General features: G+C 42.4%; 1 protein-coding gene across 4 annotated transcripts in view; it reads left to right on the forward strand.

The window, feature by feature from the left end:
- The window catches only part of LOC109528337 (signal peptide, CUB domain, EGF-like 3), a 95,190-nt gene that overhangs the window by 26,779 nt on the left and 42,429 nt on the right, over nucleotides 1–25,982 (forward strand). For all 4 annotated transcript variants that reach the window (XM_019890765.1, XM_019890766.1, XM_019890767.1 and 1 more), the window contains exons 3-4: nucleotides 4,527–4,652; nucleotides 17,075–17,209. In XM_019890765.1, the coding sequence (XP_019746324.1) occupies nucleotides 4,527–4,652; nucleotides 17,075–17,209 (261 nt within the window). The remainder of the gene's footprint in view (nucleotides 1–4,526; nucleotides 4,653–17,074; nucleotides 17,210–25,982) is intronic.

A 25,982-nucleotide genomic window follows, 5' to 3' on the forward strand; every position in this document is an offset into this window, starting at 1 on the left:
CCCAGCCCCTCACCCCCAACCACCCCCCACTCCCAAACTCAAACAGCATGAATCAGTCTATTCCACAAATCTTGTGTTATTACAAAGCCATAATCACAATGTTTTCTTTTTTATTACCGACTGGGTGACGTCTGTGGCTTCTTGCCTCTTGGCCATTCAAGATTGATTTGTGAGATTTTGGTTGTGCAATGTTCAGTTTTCATCCATCAGAGGCTTAGGGTTAGCAAACAGTTCTGAAAGGCTGATATTTTTGCAAAGCAAGTTTAATTTATTTAAGTAGGTGGTTCCGTTTGTTATTATCAGTGATTACTTGTATCGATCATTATCCAATATGAGAGCTGTCTCATCATATTCTGCCTTTACAAAGGCCTTGATGGTCAGTTCTCATTGACACTGAGCGAGTCTATTCTACTTGCATATGATCATATTTTTTGCGACCTCCAAGCGAGCAGCTCACGAGTAGCTCCCAAACATCGACGCCGGTATTAGCAGCTAACAAGACAAATAGCTTCCCATGTTCATACCAAATAGAATCAGCCACAACATGTGTCCTTGAAGATGTTAATGCATCCCGGACCCCCTGCCACGAAAGGCTAGTTCTTAAAAGCTCCTAAAACCTTCTGGCTCCGTTACTAGCGGATAACCATGACCATGAGGGCCTGTTTGTCAGACGTGAGTGACATCAAGATACATCGTTTTCCGGTTATGTCGCGGCTAACCCCGATTACTGCTACTGCGCATGGACGTCAAAGACAGCAAGGCAGCGAGTCGACTAATCTTGGCGGCCCTGATCAAGTGATGGTTATTGTCTGTAGAAAAGTAAGATTTATTTATTTATTTATTTATTTATTTATTTAAAACAGCCATTGTATTGCATATAATATTGTGCAAATAATCACACCGTTGTGGATATGAGAGATATGCAGACAGTTTAATTTTTCGGGCTCTGGTTGGATTTTTCCCAAACACATCCAACCGCAAACTGTCAGGCGTGCCATTGTAAAATGGCTTGTCTTTTATCTCCTTTACAATGTTCTCTTTCACTTGCTTGTGAAAGAAAGGAATGCATGATTGGGAAGTCTCATTTGTATTTTTTATTAGGCATGTTGCTTGTGGAGGCTCTCAGTCGTACAGGAAAGTTCCATCGTAGAAAGGGTTCTGTCAGTCGTCATCTGTACCTGTTGGTACAGATGACGACTGACAGAACCCTTTCTACGATATTAGGCATGTTGTACATGGAGCAAAGCAGTGTGAATGAATGCTGGTGGCATTTGTAAACAAACACGTATAAAAATGATCTTTTATTGAGTTAGGGGGGAAAAAAACATGGGGTCCATTTTATTTGACAGCATGAGTGTCAAACACAAAGACTGGGGGTGAAGATCTGACCCGCCACATCATTTTACGTGGCAAATCAAGCATGTCATCTTCCATTATGCTTGCTAAAATCTATACCAAAATTTCAAATTGTCAAATGTAATAAATAATAATGGCGAGATGTTGCAAGGGTTTTCTCATTACGTTATTACTACAATAGCTTGAGCAATAGTTGAACAAGCTATTATTCTTGACTTTTTGATTTCAACGAGTTATCAGCAATCTGTTGTGTGCTGTGGATGTAATGATGTGCGGGTATGATAAAACGTAACATAAAATTAACTTAATAGCTCTCAGACGGCAAACGTGACTACAATGTGGGCCATGACAAAAGTGAGTTTAACAGCCCTGTCACTCGTATTTTCAAAAGGTTTGTATTCTTGAAAAGCTTGCTGAACACGGAAAGTGACAATGTATAATGGTCAAGCGTTTTGAGAAACATTTGTAGTCGATAGACTTCAGGAAAATTACTGTTGGAACTGGTGATTATGTGTGTGCGTGCGCCTTTTGAACTGTTTAATGATCGTTTAGCAATTTTAAATGTCAGGAAATGTAGTTTTGTGACATGCATGTGTGCTTGATCAATAAGAACACTTTGAAGCCTTGGATATACAAGGAAATGTGAGCGGGTCAATGGCTTTTGCGTATACGTGCGATCTGCTCATTGAGTGACAACGGCGGACACTCAGACATTTATAAGGTGCACACGCACACCCATGCACTTGAAGGGCACGAGGGTGAAAGTAATGAAAAGTGTCCTTCGCGGTTATTTTGGACATTGGACAAGTCATTCGCAAATAGATGCTTTAAAATATCTTTACAATTATTATTAATGATTTCATAATTGACTATGATTCACTACATTGTGCGTCTTGGGTAAAAGATGTGTGTTTCACTTTTTTTTTTGTTCCAAATCACATGCAGTATTATTTTTGCTTTTCTTCTACAGAATATTCCAAATTGTTGTATGTACTGACTAGGGCTAATTTTTGTCTAATGGCCGTGTTTTATTTTCTGTGTTTTTACAGCATGACAATTGATTGTTAGTCAGCCATCAGGAGCCCTTTGGTTTTCATGTTGATTACATCTTTAAACAAGTACTATAAGTGCAGTGCTTTAAGTAGGGAGGAAAATAAAGTACCGGTCTTCCCCTTATTGGACTGTTGTCTGGTAAATTAGATGAACTGCATATCATGAAGGTAATTAATTATTCCATAAATATGTAATATATAATAGATGATAAATACAGAGGTCAATGTTTAACCATGCCATTAGCGACAGAGATTTAAATGACGGCATGATTAACTTTCTTAGTATCTTAAATCAGCCATTGCATATCATTGTGTTGATGTAGCAACTATGAAATTGTGATAAACCAAAATGTCAAGAAGGTAAGACAAGATTGCCGTCAGACCACCGCGTAAGCTAATTTCAGTGTGTTTTGCTTTTATTTAGCTTATTAGCTGAAGTTACCTTTTACGTTGGCAGCCTGTTACGCTATGAATATTTTTGCAAGTTTCACTGACGGCGCACATACCGAATAAAATGTTACCCTAGGCTTAAAAATGTTTTTTTTCTTTCTTTTTTTTAATGTACCTGAAGGAGTCGTCTGAGTATCACAAGGTGCAAGACAGTAGAACAAGACAGGGTACTATGGGGACATGTGAAATCACATCACCGTAAAAAGTATGCTGGAGGCTAACATTTAGAAGTGCTCCTTACCGCTGCGTACCGGCCCACTTAAAGCACTGTGTAAGTGTAGTTCTTCACAGGCAAGACCTAAATCTGAACCATTCAATGTTGTTTACTGTTTGAACATAATAGGACCCATGTGGGCAGCAAAGCACACCTGTCAGACTCAAGTTTCAATGCTTTTGCTCAACTTGTCTATCATATGTAGATAATAAAAGTTGATTTGTTAATCTGTTGTCTTCTATTCATCTTTGGATGTCAACTCAATTTTCCACATATAAAGCAAAAATCAAAAAGAATCAGCTTCACTGTTCAAACCGATTTGGTGGGGTGGGGGGGGGGGTGAGTATATAAGATTGTGAACCGCATTTTTCTTGTTGTGACTTAGAAAGCCTGACAAGCTGAGAATATTGAACAAGGCTGATGGAGGCGAATCTGTTGCAAATGTTGTGCATGTTCCAGAGTAAAAGGGGAGAGGGAAAAGTGATGGGTGATTTTGTGCTGAGCTTGGCAAATGGTGCTGATGTGTGGGAAGAAGGGACGCGGGGAGCAGAGTGTTCCTTTGTCTTGGTCCCATCCCTCCGCTGTCAAGTCTAATTAAGCCTTGAGAGCGGCAGCCTGAAAGAGAAGCTGAACCACCAGGATCATCGGGCCTAAATGGGCCAGCAAGCGCTGAGTGGATGTGCACAGTGTTCGCAATCCATCCTGCCCTGGTCTTCTCAATGAGGCCCTGCAGCCATCATCATAACCATTACAGACAACCTCACTATCACTGTCAAACCAATCTGCAATCTTTCTGTAAACGTCAGCCTCCACTCTGCTTTTATGTCGCATGTGTCTTTGATTTTTTTGCACTTGTGAACTTACTTTCAGGTCTTAATGGTTATTCAGTATGCACTAGTTTCCCTTTTGTAACCTAAATTTTACCATTAACAATGTACAGAATATTTACTTTATTTAAAACTTTCAATCCACAACCCGTCCTGTATTAACTGTGCTGAAGAAGAAATATTTGTGTTTTTTTTTTCAGTGAAATGAAATCAAATGTCGAGTTAGATGTATCCTTGTCAATGTGACACAGTTGGAAAGACTGAAATTAAACATGGATGTAAAAATCTATCCCCCCCCTAAAAAAAAAAAAACACCCTTTAAAGCTTATTTTTGCGGTTATGGGTCTTCTGAAAAAGGATGTGTTGAATTTGGTCCAATCTATCAATTGATTGCCTAAGTTCTCCCATGTCAGCCGAGGCAAACAGTCCTCGGTGGGGGCCAGCCAAAGCATGGCTCAAAGACCCCTTAGGTATGGAAGTGAACCTTTGCAGCAAAATGGGCCAGTGCAAAAAGGGGTCAGCTGCAGGACCCCAAACACTGAAGTGGAACATGACAGATTTGTGCAATTGTTTGTCGATGCGTGCCTGCTTTAATGTCTTCATTTGATGTTGGTTGTTTTGTTGCAGATGTCGACGAGTGTGCGACCGAATACAATGGTGGCTGTGTCCATGAGTGCATCAACATCCCGGGAAATTACAGGTGCACATGCTATGATGGCTTCCGCTTGGCACATGATGGGCACAATTGTCTAGGTGAGTGTGTGATTTGTGTGTGAGCGTCTGTGTGCCTGTGAGCGTATGAGCGATGCTCTATGCGCGTGTGTTTGTGTGTGTATATGTTTGAATTCTTTCCTCCAAGTTTCCACTAAATTAATTGTCCTACGTAGTCATGTGAGAAAACCTTGTTATATTTGGTTTAGAGCAGTGGTTCTTAACCTGGGTTCGATCGAACCCCAGGGGTTCGGTGAGTCGGTCTCAGGGGTTCGACGGAGCCGCTGCCATGGAGGTTAAGACACACGCGACTCAACATGTTAATTAGTTATGACACGCCCACTTGGCCTTCACTGGCTGCAGATGATTACATGACATTGCTTGTCCAATCAGTGGTGTGGGAAATTTAGTTCGCTTAATAGTCAACGTGTGACTGTCGTGATAGTATGTCGCACAATTAAAAAAAAAAAAAAAAGTATAGTTATCTCTTGAAATTTTATTTACTTTTTTCTGTTTTTAATAAATGTGTTTTTTTTATATCTTGAATCTATTAAAAAATACATACTTATTTTTCACTCATGAAGGGTTCGGTGAATGTGCATATTAACTGGCTGGGTTCAGTACCTCTAAAAGGTTAAGAACCACTGGTTTAGAGGTATGAGTATGTTGCATCCAGTATGTGCAAGTCACATCAAGTCATGACCTTCAAGTTTCATGCAAGTCTGAAGTTACTGTGGCAAAATCAATCATTGAGACTACAAAATCAAAATATGAGTCCCACAATAATGTATTAGGGCTGTAGAACATTTGACTGCACATTAGAGTAACTTCGCTGGTGCAGAGTGCCGACGGTCTGTGTGGGGTGGCGACTGCTGGTGGGAAAGTCCCATGCTTTGTCGTCCGGTGGCTCTTCAGTGGTTAGCGCTTCAGCGTTTACTGACCCGAAACTGATGGATCCTCACGAGTAGTCGTAGATAGGTTTAGAGATGTTCCGTTGATCTGTTGTAATAGATTCCAATTGTTTAGATGCCACGTTAAGTCCTCGTTTGGCTACGATATCATGATCCAAAGCAGCGGGACACACCCCTTGTCACGTAGCGAGGTGGTGGTGGACCCCAAAAAAGCAGGCAGGAGGGAGGAGCAGGTTGTACTTGAAGAATGGTATTAAAACATAGAGAAAACTAAATCCAAAACAAAGTCCAAAGTATCAAACAAAACACATGACTGAAGATAAAACATAACAATGACCAAAACCTGACTGAAACAAACATGACAGCAACAAACAAACATGACAGTAGCACAAAGCAGCAATGACCCGACAATGATTGCTCGGGCTGGGAGTCCTTTTAAAGCCACTAATTACCTAATGACCAACAGGTGTGCAGCTGCAGGGGAGCCCTACAGTGCCACCTGTGGGTCCCAAACCGAATCATGACACCCCTGACATTAATGGTGGCGTTTCAAATTGGTATATTATTCAGTAGCATGAAATCTTACCTGCACATGAGACACTTTTCCCCTCCGATTTTTTAAGTAGACTATATATCAATTTAAAAATGTATCTGGGGCCAGATAATTTGATTAAGCGCAATCACTCAAAATAAAATTGAGTAAATTCAAGACACCATTTTATCAGTGTAGCATACCTGTCATTCCAGAGTTTATGGTGATGGAAGTGAAGTTAAATGTTGCACTTTGTGTTTTTAATTAATCTTAGAGTTGCAAGGCTTGCATAGCATTCAGTTATGTGGTTTGCGTAAATGACACACAAATACACAGACAAAAATGTCCCACTATGTTGAAAATAGTGATTTTTTTTTTAAATCAATAAGCACAATGTAGTTCAAGTTAATGTCGAGTCTTTTGAATACCATCTTAAGACTTTCATAACATTTAGCCAAGCAAGAACGCAAGCCCAAAACATTGGAGCGTCGAGTCAGACTCGAGTCCTGTACCTCTGATATTGATCTTTTGTCAGGAGAGGACTTGAAACCATGTGGACGCAAACCTTCATTGCTTCACATCGCTAATATCACATCACAAATGCTAATACATGCCCTCGGGCTAAATGCGCTCTTATTTGAATACTTGCATGAGATATTTGAAATTTTCTCTTTTCAAAAAGCACATGAAGTCGAGTCTGGTTTCACCTACAGAAAAAAAAAGGCTTCTCTTTTTAATTAGCCTGACAAAAAGAGAGTGAATTTATGAAGGGCTTGACCCTGAGCTTAGAGCTCTGAGTCAGCCACTGGGCCAGTGTACTTTCCCATGGTTTAATATTTCACCAGTGTGCTGTGTGAATGAGCCTCACTGAAAACGTTTTAAAAGTATATTAAATAATGTGGCTTTTTTTTTTTTTTTTTTTTGCTAAACATAGACATCACCCTTGCTTTGCACTAGCCATCTGACTTACATCTTTTTATGAAACTCAAGTGCAACTAGAGAGCTCCATCACCATCATGCTTTTAGCCTTAGCCTCCACTAGTCACTTTGGTGGGGAAATGTACCCAGCGACTAGATACAGTATTGCTCAGATTCAGGCAAAACCATTCCCAATTATTCATGGAGAGCCAGCTTCTATGTGGGCACACAAAGTGGCACGGTCACATGAACCTCGTCAATTATTTATAGTGCAGTGATGCCAGTTAAGGTAGCCTTTAATGAAAAACACCCGCATCTCCTTGGTTTGATCATAAACGAGAATGGCGCCCAATTAACAGTGTTTAACGACATTGAGAAAATGCCTGAATTGTGTCACTCGCATTCACGCATCACACTACGAAATAAAGGACATCTCGCATTGTGTACAAAGCTCACTGGCGCCAGGATCAGAAGTTCAATGGGTTCTTCCTCGGTTTGCTCCACCCCTCTACAACAAAATCTGTTGCGTAGCTCTTCAGTGAAGGTAACCGGTTGTCACTGCGAGAGGTCACCATGGCTTTCTTTTCCACATAGTCTACCCATAGTCTTTCCCCTCTTTGCTTTCCCTCACTCGCTCCCCTCTTGCTGTATCTCGCTTGGATCTGCAGTGCAGGGCTATTTTCCAAGCCATTTAGAAACTACATCCAGTTGTGAATGGATCATTTGGTGTGCCGGGGATCAGCTGTTGACTTGCGTGCAGGTGTTTAATCGCAATAAGTGGTTGTATGACGGTTACATGAAAACAGTTTGATCCATCGGTCCTTTTGATACAGCCCGTAAATCAGGCGCCATCAAATCAAGACAGCTTTTAAGTTTAGCTTCCTCGCAGAGTTGATCCTTCCTATACTGGCCCTGCAGTGTGCATGGGAGATGAGGCTTAACTTTTCAGATTTGATTGACACTCTCAGAGTTATTAATTTACCAATATGCTTAATTTTACTGTGGTTGTAGTTTACATCGGTATGGTGCTGTCGGGCATCATATTGAGAGCTGTTCCCAATGTTTTTTGACTAGTCCATGTGAGAAATTCAGGTCATCAAAACTCAGCTCTTATCATGATGCAGTGCAATTCTAAACCAGATCAAACTATAAACCACAACAATCAACATTTTGAATCAAATGTTAAATTTCAGCACTGTCAGTTAAAAAAATGGACATTGTGATCTTTTCAAAAACTTCCTGTATTGAATGTATGACCACTCGGATGTGCATTTTCGAAAGAGTTTTCCGCATTTGGGTCACGGGTGACCTGGCACTTAACGCAGCTGAACTTTGGACGAACGGCACGGTTCTCACCTTGATTGATTGCTTTCCAATCGCAGGGCAACCATCTTGTGGCAGATCCGTGTATACGTCTGTAGCTTCCAAATCCATCCATTGTCTTGAGACATTAAAGGACTCTAAAGATTTCTACTGAAGCAATAACCCTCAGCAAGAAGAGAGGGAGAGGTACAACTAAGGTTTCACCTCAAAGCCCCAACTTCGTCTTTCAGCTTTAAGCTTCTTTTTGGCCCCAAAGAAAAGGTTAGTCCCTCTTGGCCCTGGAGTGGAGAACCTAAGCAGCTGGTTCCCAGACAAGGTCAGACCCTCAGAGCCCCTAAAGACCAGATGTGCCCGAGGCTGCAGAGCAGGAGACGTTCTCCTGATCCTTAAAAGTTCACGTTGAGTTCAGAATCTTAGATCTTTAAAGTGAGTTTTATTGGATGTTATGTGTAACTGGTAGTCATGCCCATAACTTACAGTTTTAGTCTTCTCAGGCTTTTCCATGTTACTGTCAGCCCAGGGAGAGATTCCCCGTGCATCTCCTTCACTGCATTTCTTTTTGTAGTGCACGGCACGTGCCCCATGACTCCTTGTAATTGCATGTGTTGGCAGCATAATGGCATTGGGCGGTGGCAGAAGGCGGCGGAGCATGAAGCAGAACGCCACCTTGTGTGCCTCAACAGGGACGCTGTGGTTTCTGAGGTCTCCGCCGTCTGCCCTGAGCCTCACAAAGATGTCAGGAAGTCAGCTAGGTGGAAGAAATGCAATATCACAGCACACTGCTTCTGTCTTCGTGGAGTGAGATGTCACTCACTGTATAATTTAGCCCACAGTGAGCTTTTGTACCCTCTCGAAGCACCCACAGAAACGAGACAACGTGGCATTCAAGAGCCTGATTACATCTTTTATAACCATCAGGACTATTTGCTGGTAGAGGTGAGGGACGGATGGTAGTTAATCACCACATGGCCAAGCTGTAAAGGATTTTTAGAGTCTTAGGAAAAACAGAGGAATCAATGTCAATTTAATCCAAAACACACATCCCCTTTACAATGAAAACCAGATGCAGGAAGTCTATTAGTTCCCCAATGTAGCACCACCGTCCCCACTTATGACCTATACATTTTGGATGAGGTCCTTTTGGAAACCAAAGTACGTGTCATTGTTGCTTGCTAAAGTAACTAGTTGCCTGTATCGTAAACATTTGTGCTGATATTACTTCCATCAAAAAGCACAAGATTTCATCTTTTTGTTGAAAATAGGACAGGCCTAAGTCACCACATTGTTTACTTGTATTCATGCTTCACTGCTTTGTCAAAAGACACCTTGCTCCCTGTCATCAAAGAAGTGACTTGGGGTCCACCCGTGGGCTGTGTTCCTTTTGATTTTTTGTTGACTTACGCTGATTTGGTTTATATTGATTCAGTAGGGCTCAATTCTCTTTGCAATCTATAGGGAAATGAATGGCCTTTTACTTTGATCTCCCCAAAGTCATAAAATGATCTAGAACACAAACGCAATGTCATTACAGCCTTGATGCATCAACAGCTTTCAAGTAACAACTTTAAGAAGGTCGCATTGAATAACCCTACTAAGTGATTACATTTTTTTTCCAATTAATGTTATTGTAAAAGTCACAGTTGTCTTGCGTTGCAACATTGAAAACACCCCTAGATATAAAGCATGAAAATCTCTTGTCACCCGATGAACTTTAATCTCAACTCTTGTAATCCTCAGAGACTATTGGGTTTCAAATCAAAGCGGAAGCTTCAGATGCACGTATTGATCGGCTTACGCGAGTCAGCAGAGTGTTCCAGTTGCACTTTTCAAATGTAATTCCTTTAAGTGTGTTTGGTGGCAGTCACATGCTGTTGCCGATTATGTTTGTGCGCATTAGCTCTTGATGATTTTGACTTTGGCGGCATCCTAGGCAAGTGCTCAGCACACGCGCCTCACAGTTCTGAGGCTTGGGGTTCGAATCTGGGCTCCGGCCTTCCCATGTGGAGTTTCTTTTCTCCCGTAACGCCAACTTCCTTCAGTGTTCCAAAAGCATGCGTATGACACATATTGAACACTCACTCTAAACCAGGGGTGCCTATTATGTCGATCGCGATCGACCGGTAGATCGTGGACTGGTCCGAAGTCGATCGCGAGGGGTGTAAAGGAGAAAAAAACCCCAACCATTTGTGTGGTAGATCTTCGGTTCAAAAAGTTTGGGCACCCCTGCTCTAAACTGTCCTTAGGGATGAGTGCAAATGGTTGTTTGTCACTGTTTGTCTATATATGCCGTGTGAATGACTGGCGACCAGTCTGAGATGTAGCGCTCACCTAAAGTCAGCTGGCAGAGGCTTCAGCGCATACTAATGAGGATGAGCAGTATGGAAAAAAGGTGAATGGATGGATTTTGACTTAACTTTGCATTCCTGACAAGGCGTTTTTATATTGTGTCCATTCATCCATTATCTAAACCGTTCATCCTCATGAGGGTTGCGAGCATGCTGGAGTCTAATCCAGCTCTCTTCAGGCTGTTGGCAGGGTACACCCTGAACCAGTTGCCAGCCAATCACAGGGCACACAGAAACGAACAACCCTTCACACTCACAGTCACACCTAAGGACAATTTAGAGGAGTCAATTAACTCACCAAGCATGTTTTTAAATTGTGGGAGGAAACTAGAGTACCCACAGAAAACCCACGCAGGCACGTGGAGAACATGCAAATTCCACACAGGAAGGCCCAGTCCTGGAATCGAACTTTGGACCTCTGCACTGTGAGGGGGACGTGCTAATCAATGGATCACTGTTTTATACCGTATTTTATTCATATTTACCCAAGAAAATGATTGAACTTGTGTCAAGTTACAACTGAGATTGTGAAAAAGCCAACCAAGTGAAATGGCATCACAGATGATGCGAGCCAATACCTTAACATGAAATTTCAGTGGTAGCATGGAAAGCCTCTCAACGACCTTTGCTTCCGAGGCTTTGGGCTATATATTTTTTGGTTCAAACATGAAGAGATGTGTAGTCAGACAAAAATGCTATCCATCCTAAAATTTGATGCGAGACAAAAGTGCGATTTTAGCACATCCAAATTTACAAGACATTTATTTTCACTTTACAGGGACTTCGAGAACCTTTACTATGCTGTACCTGTAGATTTTGGTTCCTTACATTTTTTACAGGCTGACAACACCTTGTGATCAATGCATCATCAGTTAAAGATAACTTGAAAAGGGTATCCCTGCTCCTATGGAGATGAAAGTCTCTGCCATGCTCAGCTGACGCCTCGTCAAGCCAACAAGTGAATGGAAAGGGCATATTTGTCCACCACCTTTAACCCCTGCTGGGATAGAGTAGAGGCAACACTGATCCTGTTACCCCCGTGTCTTCCTGTCTAGGATGCAGGCTCTTCTCGGGCTAAGCGCAATTCCAACTCATTTCACCACTGCACATGCGACGACCCTGCCTCTCTTTGGTAGCAGTCACTGTTTATTTGTTGTGATCCACATACAGTACATCCAGTTCGGACAAGAGTCTCTACAGCTCATAGGAGAGGAGGCGCAGCGATGAGTTATGGGACAGATTTGAAATTGGTGCATTAGCCGGCTCCTGAGGACTATATCAACAAACGCCCTCTCTTTTCTCTGTGTTGTTCATTTCTATCCACTATGAAATGAACAATCCCAGCTGAGCCCATTGGCAGAAAAGTGCTTCAGAGGAAACTGAAGCCCGAGACTGGGTTTAGTGACGTAAACGTCAAACAGCCTGGTAACCATCAGACGTCAGTATGAGAGCCTCTTGTCTCCTTGACATAAGGTTATCCACCAAGAAACCTCTTCGGGGCTTGTGTTTCTTAAACACTTCCAGATTGTTTGGGAGCTTCAGAAAAATACTGGTTCACATGATTTTAGCTCATTACATGGAGGAATTGTCGGTCTGCGTGATTTCCAGTCGCACGCAGGGATGGGATTTTCAAATAAAATGACCTCCAGGTGACCTCACACATCATTCAGTTAAAGAGGACATATTTACTTTTTGATTGCATGTATACTATTAGCTGGGTCTCACCCATCTGTCAAGTGTGATAATAAGCAACCAAATTGTTTGTTTGCTGCATGTTTCTAAATATGTCTCTGGATTGGAGCCTTTCCGAATTTAATTTCAAATTTGAAGTAACAGTCACTAATTTGCAATACAGTAATTACAATAATATGGCCCTTAGATGGAGTTTCTCCACCCATGACTTGGCTGCTAGCTCCGTCATTTACAAGTTGCCACCAGACTACACCGTCTGAAACACTTAGCCAAAACATAAGCGGAGCTGCAGTGCGTCTTCTTAAATGTGCAGATGAACTTCTCATAAAGTGAAATTATTAAGGTACAGTGATCACTCGCTATTTCGCGGTTCGTTTATCGCGGCTTCAGTGCATCGCGGATTTTTTCAAACATATTCATGAAAAAAAAAAACTTGCAGACCGTTTGCGGACTTTTTGCGGACTTTAAAAAAATAATAATTTTTTTATATGTTTACTGTATTTTGTTATTCATAAAATTTGTTTGCTGATGATGGATGCTTGTTTTTTTTTTTTTTTTTTTTGCTTTGCTGAGAAACTGTGTGTAGGGGTTTATTTCATCATCTTATATCTGCAGAGTAGCGAGGCCGGCGGTGGTACAAATATTTTGGGGATCTGAGGCGACGCTCCTCAATCTCCTCATTCCATGGCGACGTCTGCTAAAGGTGACGTCACGCCATTGCCATGCATAATAAAGGAAGCGTCTGTATGGCTGAATTTACGACTATCACCGCAAATGTCCTCTTGATGCTTTGTGTTTCAAGTGGGATTTAATTCAAGTCAAATGTTTGGACAGCAACTGTGACTCAAAACAACTTTGCAAATTCACGGACAATTGTCAGTAGTCTCTTGATCAGTCTCCCTCTCACTCACACGGAGGGAATATTTGGCTTTTGATGACATTTGGGTGGGACATGTGCTGATGAGGCGTCACATGGATATCTGATTTATATCCATATACAAAAGAGGCCCGGGTTGAATGAGAAAATCTGAATTGTATTGTTCACACTGCCTGAAAAAAATCTGATACGTGTCACACATGGGCAAAAAAATTGGAGTTGAACTGCAGTGTGAACATAGCCTAAAATTATTTTGGGAGGGGTGGGGGGGGTGAATAAAATCTAACAAACCCACTCTGGAAATGAATTACAACTGACTAAATTAAAAAACAAAACTAAATAAAATCTCAGTATAATGAGAAACTACGATAACCCTGGTCCCCACTGATCACAATAAACCCACCGAAGTGTTATCAAGTTCCTTATGTTATGTATTCTGTCACCCATGAAAGAATGTGTCCTTTTGGGCTCAGCTGACACTTGAAAGACAAGATGTGACTTTGCACTGAGCTGTCCCCTCTGGCTGGGTTCAAACCCGTTGCTGCCTTTCGTTGAGTGGCTGGGAAATGCGCTCTGTCACTGAACTCCAAAGGAAGCGGATAGGAAAATCGGAAATCCCCTTTAAAGCCTTTTGAAAATAAGAAATCTTGCTTTGGTGGGACCTTGCCATCTACTTGCCAACTTCTCCTCACAAAACCAAAGCAGCAACTAGCCCCGGCAGCCCAGCGCAGCCATGCCTCCCTCCCCCCGGCTTTCCTTTTGCCCGTTACTGCACATGGATCTGATTTGCTGCCTTATTAGAGGGTGTTTGCCTCCTGTAAATGAAATACCCAAAGAGGCCAGTGTCCATCCACTCACCTCCTCGTCTCTGGTGTGTCTAGACCACAGAGACAGTCCTGTCTGCGCCACACAGAAGCCAAGCAGTGGGATACATACATCGACACCTCTGATGACAGACAGCAGTTGTTTTTCACTCACACTGTCCAATCGGACAGTATTAACTGTCAATGACATCGCTCAACCTTCAGAAAATAAAAGCGCGCGACAGATTCAGGATTTTCAACAAGGCGTGTTTACATGGCTCTACTTCTCCGCGCAAGGGCAAATGTTATATACATGCAGTCAAGGCTATCTGAGAAACCGGCGGACATGGCCTCGGCAAACACAACCAATCTCTTAATCTCGCTCTGTTTGAGCCTTCCTTTTGCCTTCGTCTCCTGGAGTGAAGCAGGGATAAAGCGGCGGCGTGTCTCACTTTTCAGAATTAAGGAAGCCCTTTCAACTTGATGAAGACATTTTTGTCTGTCCTCAAGAGAATTTTTAAGAAATGTTTTAAGACCAAATAACATGAGCACTTCTCCGAGCCATGCCAGAAACCCTTTCCGCTTGGAAATATTTGCTTTGGACGCCAGCCTTGCCCAGCACACAACACAAGCAATTATGGGAGCTATTTTAAACGAGAGAGATCTACTGACAGGCGACGCCTCATTTGGAGGGATGAAGGAATCAGGAAATGAAACCTTCATTGATGCACTGAGAGTATGGAAAGAGAATTCCCGCAGGTCTGTTTGCATCTCCCACAGGCATGCTGTGCATCCATTAGGGACATTTGGGTTTGCGCATGCATTTGAACAACTTTTCGGTTTCAAGCAGCTGCTCTCTTTGTTATTGCCAACTTCATGAAGCCAACAGCAAGGCACACTACACGGTAAATCCAGGAAAAGCTAGCTCTTTGGCAATCTCGGTTTGTAGGTTGCAGAGAGGTTTGCCGCTTGAAATCAGAATTGGACAGCAGACTTGGTCCATCGGGTGACCAGCCACTGATGTCTCGTCAGGTGCCGTTTTGAGCTCACGACTGTCTGTGCGCCGCTCTCTGCATTTCTGTGGGGAGGAACAAAGAAGACAGAGTCAATTTTAATTTGTAACTCTGCCGGGCTGAGAATTCCCCAGAAAGGAAACTTAACCTAGAGGCCTTCTCAGACTGGACAAATAGACAGTAATTTAGTTTCGCATGACGGTTTATTAAAAAACCAGCCTTGTATACACGGCAGATTATTGATGCAACGAGCAGTGGGGTGGATAAGGTTCCAATGTGGTCGGTCCTGATAGAGCTCAGGTCTCCAGGGGAAGCGAGAAAATGGAGTGTTACCTCCAGAGCCACAGTGCACTCATGCACAGTTCTTTGGACTAAGAAAAGCAACACAGAAAAAAAATGTGTAAGATTTTTGATAGTGAGAGACATATTTTTGTCCCAAGTGGGCATACCACAAGGAGTGTGCCATTTATTATCAGTGGCACAGTCAATTGTGGTCATCGCCATTTCTTGTCCTGTGGGAGAGCCAAGCCTCAGGCGATACCTTTGAAAATGTCCTGCCTCTGTGAGGTGCATTCACTTGGTTGCTTGCACCAGCCCTCGAGTCACCCCCCCTCTCCCCCTCCACCCCGACTTCTGCTTCCTTCCTTCTAAATGCATTCCTTCACCATGGGGCTGACAGACACTCGTCATCAGCAGGTACTCTAGGCCAGGTGGATCAGGTTTCTCACTTGCCAGGGCTTTGTGCTGCATGTGCAATTTTATGGGTTAGGCATGCTGCAGTTGGCAGTTTCTCTGCAAATCTTGTGAGCTGCCATTTTGGATGCCTATTTGTCAAGGCCTCTGCAGACAGATTAAGACAAGCCCTTTTGGCATTCCTGTATACAGTATTTAAAGGGACGCTGAGGCCAGATGGTCAATTGTTTTTACTATCAATTTATGTTTGTTTGTTTGTTTTTTTATTAACATGAAATTCATGTGAGCTTGTCTTTTCAATATTCATTTGTTTTTGAGAAATCAATAAAAAAAAAGGAAACACTAAATGAAAATGAGAGATATGGCCACGCCCACCTCCCCTCCTATTTTTTTCTGTCAACGTATTATCGAATTATGGATAGTGTGGGACTCAGTTAAATCGTATTGTGTTGCAAATGACATTTTGCCAGTTTAAGGAATAACAGCTGTTAAGCAGATGCATTTTAAGGGTAACTCTTAATTACATGGCTGTGCTGTCATGTCACAAAGTGGAAGTGGCTGCACAAAATACATTCACACACAAACGACAACATAAATATCAGTCAAGTTGTTTATTTCTGGTGATTGAATGTTAAGGGAAGAAAATAGTGACTGCAAGTGGTTCTCGCAAGTGGTTCACACTTTCTGAGAACCACCCATAAAAGAGCAACTATTATAACATGGATTTACAATGTTTATTTACAATATGTCATCCTGTACATGGTAAATCAATCCATTAATAAATCAAGGGTTGGGATGTACTTTTTGGCCCAGATTTCATCCAGATTAAATGCATTTGTGAGTAAATTGAGAAGCAATCAGTAATTTCAGGATTCATACTTGTTGTGGCATTTTTGTTCTGGTTGTTTGCCATGATTTTTTTTCGACCGTAACATGGGTGCTGTGGCTCAGTAACAGTTGGGAAACACTCAACTTTGTGCACAAAGCAAAGTCAATAAAAGACCTTTGAATTTGGTGTGGAAGATTTTACGACCAGCCAAGTATGACATTCAAATTAACATCATGCATGTGAAGACGTTAATGTGTTTGGTAAACATTATGTTACGGCTTGTACTTAAACTAATATTGGCATTTAACTCTGCTCTGTCTTTAGTAGCCAAGGCCTCGTGAAGTGACTGTAGGCTCTTAAAAACGACATTCATCTGTTTCTTATTAGATCTCTCTGTGTTCAAAGACTTGCTTATTATGATTGCGGTTTACAAGTAGTTTTCCAGACTCTGGCCAGCAGCACTCTGCGTACGTTTTGTTCGAACCTGAAGTAATTGTAACTGTGTCTTGAACGTTTCTCTCTTTGCAGATGTAGACGAGTGTTCGGAGGGCAACGGCGGATGCCAGCAGATCTGCGTCAACATGATGGGCAGCTATGAATGTCGCTGCAGAGAAGGATTCCTCCTCAGTGACAACCAGCATACCTGCATCCAAAGGCCAAAAGGTTACATACGTACATAATGCACACATGCAAAAAGATTAGCCCCAAAAGGTCTTATTTGGACAATTATGTTGATTTATCCAACCATATGCGATAGGCCTCTACCACGTGTAAAAGCAGGTTTTGCAATTTCATGTCCACAATTATGTTTTACTCTAAACTGAAGGGTGAGCAACATAATAAGTTTTCATTCTGCAGGGGACAAGAAAAAAAGAAGAGTGGTATAAATCTTTTTTTTTTTTTTTTTTTGCTTTCCCTCTGACATTTCAAATTGAACCCATTCAATGTCTGACAGCATTTGAAGCCATTGGCTTTTGGAGTAGGCCCAGGGTGCTGTGAGCGGATAAAATGATTAAAGGTAGTGCTTAGGGAAGGCATACCTTAGATTTATTGGATAGACATTTTTTTAACCTGTTGAAGTGTGACAAGACAGGGACTCAGGATTTATATCATATATGTAATGATCAACTACACGTAGTGGTATGCTAATCTGCATGTTGCACTGCTGCATACTCACTCCTTTAAAATCATGTTAAACATTCTTTTTTTTTTTTTTATTATCATGATTGCAATCATGGGTGGCACGGTGGCTGACTGGGTAGCACATCCGCTCACAGTGCAGAGGTCCAGAGTTGGATTCCGGACTCCTGCAGGGAGGGAAGTTTTTATTATTAGCAGATTTCCTTCACAGTTCTCAAGTGTGAACTTGGAAACTCAACTCCGACCTTCCCCAAAAAGGAATAGACTCTAAGGGCCCTGCTTTCGTAGACAGGTGTGCACGCGCCCGGTGTAAAAAGTGGCGCATCTTGATTTTTGTACAGGGTCAAGTCTAGTTTAGCGTGTTTGGGAAGTTGGCAGACCACGCTACGCCTCGTCGGGCATTCCAGCAGACCAACGGCATTTTCTAATAGACGCCTCGGCGCACCTCCATGACCAACTAGAGACTCACCCACCAATTTTCTGACAACAAGGCATGTCCTGCTCAACACTTTACTTGGGAACATTCTCGTATAAAAAAGATATTTTTGTTGGTACTCCGGTATTTTAGTTTGTCTTCACCAGCCCTGCATTGTCCTACACCGTGTTTCCATTCAGCATTAGTTCGGAATTTGGCCATCAATAAACATATATTGGTGATCTCAATCACATGTTTTTGCAAGATGTGATGATTGAAAAGATTCCAAAGCGCAGCCAGCCCAACCTGATATTGCGGCGGTAGTCAATGAGCTCCGATGTTCCAAACTCCCCTGGATTGTGCACTGTGCATCTTGGAAGTCTGGGGTTTATGAGATCAGGCTGGCCTGGTGAACTGTCAGTGTTTACATTTCATAAACGCAGTGTTATTTGAGTGGAGTAAAAAGCCGGATCGTGTGTCTCAAAGCACTACGACTCTATCCATGGTGCCAGAAGCAGTGCGTGAGCACCAGGCCCGTTTGACAAATGTGCTCACGAAGAGTGGTATAAATCTTTTTTTTTTTTTTTTGCTTTCCCTCTGACATTTCAAATTGAACCCATTCAATGTCTGACAGCATTTGAAGCCATTGGCTTGTGGAGTAGGCCCAGGGTGCTGTGAGCGGATAAAATGATTAAAGGTAGTGCTTAGGGAAGGCATACCTTAGATTTATTGGATAGACATTTTTTTAACCTGTTGAAGTGTGACAAGACAGGGACTCAGGATTTATATCATATATGTAATGATCAACTACACGTAGTGGTATGCTAATCTGCATGTTGCACTGCTGCATACTCACTCCTTTAAAATCATGTTAAACATTCTTTTTTTTTTTTTTATTATCATGATTGCAATCATGGGTGGCACGGTGGCTGACTGGGTAGCACATCCGCTCACAGTGCAGAGGTCCAGAGTTGGATTCCGGACTCCTGCAGGGAGGGAAGTTTTTATTATTAGCAGATTTCCTTCACAGTTCTCAAGTGTGAACTTGGAAACTCAACTCCGACCTTCCCCAAAAAGGAATAGACTCTAAGGGCCCTGCTTTCGTAGACAGGTGTGCACGCGCCCGGTGTAAAAAGTGGCGCATCTTGATTTTTGTACAGGGTCAAGTCTAGTTTAGCGTGTTTGGGAAGTTGGCAGACCACGCTACGCCTCGTCGGGCATTCCAGCAGACCAACGGCATTTTCTAATAGACGCCTCGGCGCACCTCCATGACCAACTAGAGACTCACCCACCAATTTTCTGACAACAAGGCATGTCCTGCTCAACACTTTACTTGGGAACATTCTCGTATAAAAAAGATATTTTTGTTGGTACTCCGGTATTTTAGTTTGTCTTCACCAGCCCTGCATTGTCCTACACCGTGTTTCCATTCAGCATTAGTTCGGAATTTGGCCATCAATAAACATATATTGGTGATCTCAATCACATGTTTTTGCAAGATGTGATGATTGAAAAGATTCCAAAGCGCAGCCAGCCCAACCTGATATTGCGGCGGTAGTCAATGAGCTCCGATGTTCCAAACTCCCCTGGATTGTGCACTGTGCATCTTGGAAGTCTGGGGTTTATGAGATCAGGCTGGCCTGGTGAACTGTCAGTGTTTACATTTCATAAACGCAGTGTTATTTGAGTGGAGTAAAAAGCCGGATCGTGTGTCTCAAAGCACTACGACTCTATCCATGGTGCCAGAAGCAGTGCGTGAGCACCAGGCCCGTTTGACAAATGTGCTCACTATTTCCCTTAATATTTCATTTTCATATTAATTTGAACTTCATGGCTTCCAGATGAAATTTAGATCGGGCGATAGCAGCGGTAATGTAAATGTAATAAAACTCACTCCTTCATTCAGATAGCAGCTCTTTCCGTCATTGTTTCATTATTTTGAAAGATGACTTGGCTGCTTATTATTCAGCACCTTCTCATTCACAACTCATCCTGAGTGAACACTTGATCAGTGTAATACGAGTGGAGCATATTAGCTGCAGGGACCCTTCAAAGGGTCAAATTTGGATGTGATATTTCACTTCAAAACATGACGTGCTGGTAACAAGCGCACATTTATTAAAAGAGCCTTTGGAAGCCATTATGTTATATGATGTGTGAACGCTCAAATTGAGGTCTGGTTCGGTTTATGCACAAAAAGCACCTGGTCAGAGTTACAATATATTGCGGCTTTAGCTTAAGTTATTACTTCCTCAAGGCCGTGCGAGCTTTACCTTCATGGTTACAGTAAGACTTGTCGATAATCCTGGAAATGTCTTGCTTGTAAAGAACTAATGATCCCCGTTTCAAGTGTTCTGGTTTTTGTTGCGGTGTGTCAGCAGAACATGAACTTGGGTCACCAGTAGCAAAGTGCTTGTTTGATCCATCTCAGATGACACGAATGGCACCACCATCCATCATGCAACTTCCACTGCCACATTCTGTCCTTTAAAGAAGTAGGGCCTTTTGCAAAATGAAACAGTTGACAGTGTGTGTGTATATGTGTGTGTGTGTACACACACACACACACACACACACACATATATAGGGTACATCACTGTGAATCTGAATGAAACAGGAAGGAAAGATTGTGTCTCTGCCTGTGTATTGGACCTGAAGGATAGATTAATGCTGCATTTTTTTCACGAGTGGTTCAGGAACATAAATCCTTGAGAAAATGAAAAGTGATCTGCTCTCCTGGCCAAGTAGGTTTAAATGCGACTCTCCTTCCATTCTGCAGGATTTCTTCCTAACCCTGAGGGTGCAGTTTTCTCATAGGAGTCACTGTTACCATTAAAAAGACACTTGCTTTCCATTTCTTTCATGAACAGATACAGTGTTGTGAGCAAATTTTGGCCTTCCAAACTGGACACAGTGGTGTCTGGCATTCTGGTTGCAGTCTGTTTTCCTCTGCCTGTTAGTAAACACTTGCTAGCATTGAACCTGTGCCAATTAGACAGCAGGGGTCTGCTAGCTTCTCAGCTAATGACAAAGTTGCTGCTGGTCTGTCTCTTATTAGATTTGCCGTAACCCCCCCCCCCCCCACACACACACCACCCCGCAACCCCCTGAACAGAAATAACTCAAGCCAAATGAAGGTTCCATCGTCTACCTGGCCAAAATGTAACAGTTCATTTATTCTCTCTGAACATTTCTCCTTGTGAAGACATAAAGTCTTTGAAAGGCCAACCAAGGTGCTTGACGGTTGATAGGAATGACATTTAGGTTCAAAAAAGGGTCCACTGCTTTGGATTTGATTTAATGTTTACCTTTGAGAGATGGATGACAGGAGCCCTACAACAGTCTGTGTGCGTGCGTTTGTGCGTGAGTCGAGATACTGTGCACAGGAATTTTGGAATTTCAGACTCAGCAAAGCCACACATTTATATTTTGTGTTTTGCACATTTATGAACACAAAGTAGGGCAATTACTTGAAGTGTGCATTGATGGATTGTTACAAAAGTAAAGCAGCTAATGTATTCGGTGTCCTTCCCCTGACTGTTCATGACACAAAATGGAAATGTTTTGAAAGTTGTGCTAAAAATAGAGCTGCACAAGCTGTTGCCATTGAAGGAGGATACAAAATGTATCTAATATGATATCATATATCCGCCTGGAGGTCGACTGGTTAGCGCGTCGGCCAGGCAATGCAGAGGTGCAGGGTTCGATTCCGGCTCCGGCCTTCCTGTATGGAGTTTGCATGTTCTCCCCGTGCCGTTAATTTATTTGTGCCATTAATTTATTTGCAGAGGGTTTCAGAACCAAAACTGTGCTGTGTTGGGGCACATTTCGTAGAGGATGGCTTTGTCAACGTCACCTTTGACACCCGCTATATTGTAAATGCATTTCCAGTTTTAAGTGACACAGCCACACATACGAACAAATTACACAGCCGCCTCCCACCATGGAGTGGGATTTAAAATAAATAAATAAACCAGTGTTCAACTGAGATCCAGCTGGAGACAGTGGCTTCCCCCTGTCGGTCCTTGATCGAGGTCGCCCTGAGTCACCATGGAGAAGGAAAGAAAAGGAGGAACATTTTTCCTTCACGGCAACTGGGCCAGCACACTCCTGTCGCCGCCTCAGAATGTACATAGCTGGCCACAATTCCACCAGTAGCCCGCTGAATTTCTACCAGCAACAAATAGACATGGTGGCTACAAGACATCCTCATCGACATATTGGGAACTAACCATTGAGAGGAAAACTCTTTTCCATAATAAATCAGGGGATCAGTGAAACACAATTGTTTACTTTATATATGCGATATATTGGTATTGAGGGAGCGCTTGATTTAATCAGCTTTGCTTCTGCTCTTTCATTTGTAACCTATACATACAGTACATTTTACTTTATATTTTCAAATCTCGGGCGGCCCGGTGGTCCAGTGGTTAGCGCGTCGACCTCACAGAGCAGAGGTCGTGGGTTTGATCCCGGCTCTGGCCTTCCTGTGTGGAGTTTGCATGTTCTCCCGGGCCTGTGTGGGTTTTTCTCCAGGTGCTCCGGTTTTCTCCCACATTCCAAAAACATGCATGGCAGGCTGATTGAACACTCTAAATTGTCCCTAGGTGTGAGTGTGGGCGTGGATGGTTGTTCATCTCTGTGTGCCCTGTGAATGGCTGGCAACCGGTTCAGGCTGTTCGGTTCCTGCTGCCCGAAGACGGCTGCGATAGGCTCCAGCACCCCCCGCGACCCTTGTGAGGATAAAGCGGATCGGAAGATGGATGGATGGATTTTCAAATCTCCCCATTATGTTGGCTGAAATTAATTTTCGGGGGGAAAAAAAAACATTTGGATGGCAGCATATCCTGCATATCCAAAATATACCTTTCAGCATTGATGTTGCCTTCACACATGTGCAAGTTATCCGTGCCCAGGGCACTAACACCACCCCCAAACAATTACATACCCTGGCTTTTGAACTTTGCGCTGATAACAATCTAGATCGTCCTTTTGCTTTTTGGCCCGTAGGACGTCCGTGATTTCCAAAAACAATTTGGAATGTTGACTCATCAGACCACAGCACGCTTTTTCATTTTGCGTCAGTCCAGTTCAGATGACCTCGTGCCTTGAGAAGCTGGTGGAGTTTCTGATTGTTGTTGATATATGGATTTTACTCTCCATGGTAGAGTTTTAACTTGCATTTGCAAATGTAGCAACGAGCTTTATAAGACAACGGTGGTTTTCTGAAGTGTTCTGAGCCCACATGGCAATATCCTTTATGCCGTTTTTTTTTAAATTTTTTTTTTTATTGTAGTGCTACCTGAGGTCTCAAAGGTCAGGCCATTAACTGTTGGTTGTCATCCTCGGTTACTTGCTTGCAGGGATGTCTCCAGATTCTCGTGATCTTTTGATGATATTATTGACCCTCGATGATCAAATCCCTCAATTTCTTTGAATTATGCGTTGAGAAATGTTGTTTTTCAACTGTTGGACTATTTGCTCAAATAGTTGTTCTTGAAATGGTGAACCTCACCTCATTCTGGCTTGTGACAAACAGAGCCTTTTGGGGATGTTCCGTTGATACCTGAAAGTGTAACATGCATTCAAAAATTCTTAATGATAGTTCATCAGTTTGAACATTAAATATCTTTTTTGTTTATTGAATTGAATATAGCCTGAAAACAAATTCTAAATAATTGAATTCTGTTTTTAGTTACATTTCAAATAACGTTCCAACTTTATTGGAAATGGGTCTTGCATACATTTTATACAATGTGAGTATAACAGTATGAGAATCCATTCATGAAGTGCTGCAGGTAAACTCCTCCGGAAAAGTGGTCCTCTTCCGGGCTGCCGGTTGGAATCCTCCTTGCAGCAGTGACAGCCTCTCTCAAATCAATGACACCTAGCTCGCTCGCTAAGCAGGAGAGAGGAAGGAAGACACAAGACGCAGTTACACAGGCCAAAATCAAGATGTCATGGGGGGAGACAGGGTGAGAGGTTACTTGCAGACGAGTGTAGTTTAACCAAACACAGTAGAAAGAAGTTGCAAGTCAGGATGTAAACACTACAGTTTTACTGAAGTAACGGGTCGTGCATTCCAGAGCACTGGAACCCAAATAGAGAAGTTTCTCGAACTTGTTGATTACGTTTTAGCTCTCTGGGCCACAAAAAGATGAATGTGTTGTGATTGGAAGTTTCAATATGGAACTTAAGGCCTGTTGCACACCAAGCACATACTGAACTGTCTCACACGTAGTGTGCCGGGTTCAACAACAAGTTTTCATGAGTGGCCAACTTGACGATAATGCTTAACTGTATTTATAATTTCATATTTCCCTGTGTCTAGAACGCAAGGTGCAGAGTTTTGTCACCAAAACACACCGGTGCAGTCATGAGCAGGGTTGTCAACAGCCTCTCGAAACATCCATCCTCTTTCCTTATTCTCGCCTGTTCTGATTTTTCTTTGCGGCATCCGTTTCTTCCTTGATAATCACGCTATGTTTTTGTGGTTCAAAAATAATGAAAGCAGTATCTTTTATGTGGAGCCTGAAAGGGGTTGTATTCCCATTCCTGACTGTAATTTATTTGTGACGCTTCTCTTCAGTTGTGTTTGTCTTAAGTGGTTAAGCAGATTATAAGAAGATCATTAATCTCAAGTACGAGAGGAGAGGGATAGATGAATCAGTTTTAAAAAGAGAAGGTCCTCGGATTACAAACAGTTTTTAATGGGTTTCCCATGGAGAAGGTTGAGTGGAACCAAACTAGGTTCGGGCCAGAGTGCTTTTAATCTCTCCCCAAATTAATTCAATTTTTGGAGTCAAAAATTTCATAAAGTAATTGGCTGAATAGCGGGAGTTACTGAATATAGGCTGTTGGGTTCACAGCCTTACGGCATCAAATAAGAATTTGGGTTCTTTGTATGGAGACAAATGACTGTGTAGAAATGATTCGTTTTGAGACCTTTTTTGTATTTCAACAATCTATTGCCCATGCCTGATGGAAGACCAAGTGTAGTTGCTCTCAAGTTTTCGACAGGATTGATTATATGCTTGTGTCTAATCTCAGAACCAGGGTATTACTGGTGCTACACTGTCAAGGACGGCACGGAGAGCCACGTTCAAATCATTTGTAAGATTTTTAAAAGGACCGACTGACAGTACGAAGAAGGGGAAGAAATAGCTGGCGTTGATATTTCAGACAGCGGGGATGTCGTTAAAGCACGAATATTATGACAGCAATCGCATTGGTTGTGGTCCAAGCAATGGCAGGAGGCCAAGTCCTCGAATTTTATTAGCTCGTGGTCCATCACATTGGAAGTTGTGATGACCCGAGTCAGTACCGAGGATAAAATATTACCATTGTCATGGGTTGGTTAGCTGCGGGAAGCCAAAAGTATCAATTCTTTTCAGGAACGCCCTGCTAAGCAGTCCAGATAGGCAGTTCATATGACGATAAAAGTCACTCTTATCATTAATATATTTTCAGACCAAACAAAATTCAAATAATTCATCGAAAAAAATCTCGAGCAGGGGCCAAGAAGAATGCCCGGTATATTAGCTTTGGTTGCAAGGAATCAAATCATGAGAACTTGGAACGATTTGAATTATTTTTTAATCTAAGACTGACCTTGACATCACATTCAGAGATGGAGGATGATGCCGGCACCTTTCTTGGAAGGTTGCACAAAATCACCTCACAAAGTTTGGGTGAGAAGCCTTGTTTCATGGTAGTAATTAATTTGCTTTTAACCAAGTCTCACAAAGACCCAGCATATCAAGGTTATGGTCTCTGATCAGCCCGTCTGCGAGCAAGGCTTCAAAGGGAGTGATAGTGGTTCTGATATTCATAAGACCAGTCGTCGTGACAATGGGCTGGCAAGTGCACTCTTCCTCTGAT

This window comes from Hippocampus comes, unplaced genomic scaffold, assembly GCF_001891065.2.
Source record: "Hippocampus comes isolate QL1 unplaced genomic scaffold, H_comes_QL1_v1.1 scaffold174, whole genome shotgun sequence".
NCBI lineage: Eukaryota > Metazoa > Chordata > Actinopteri > Syngnathiformes > Syngnathidae > Hippocampus > Hippocampus comes.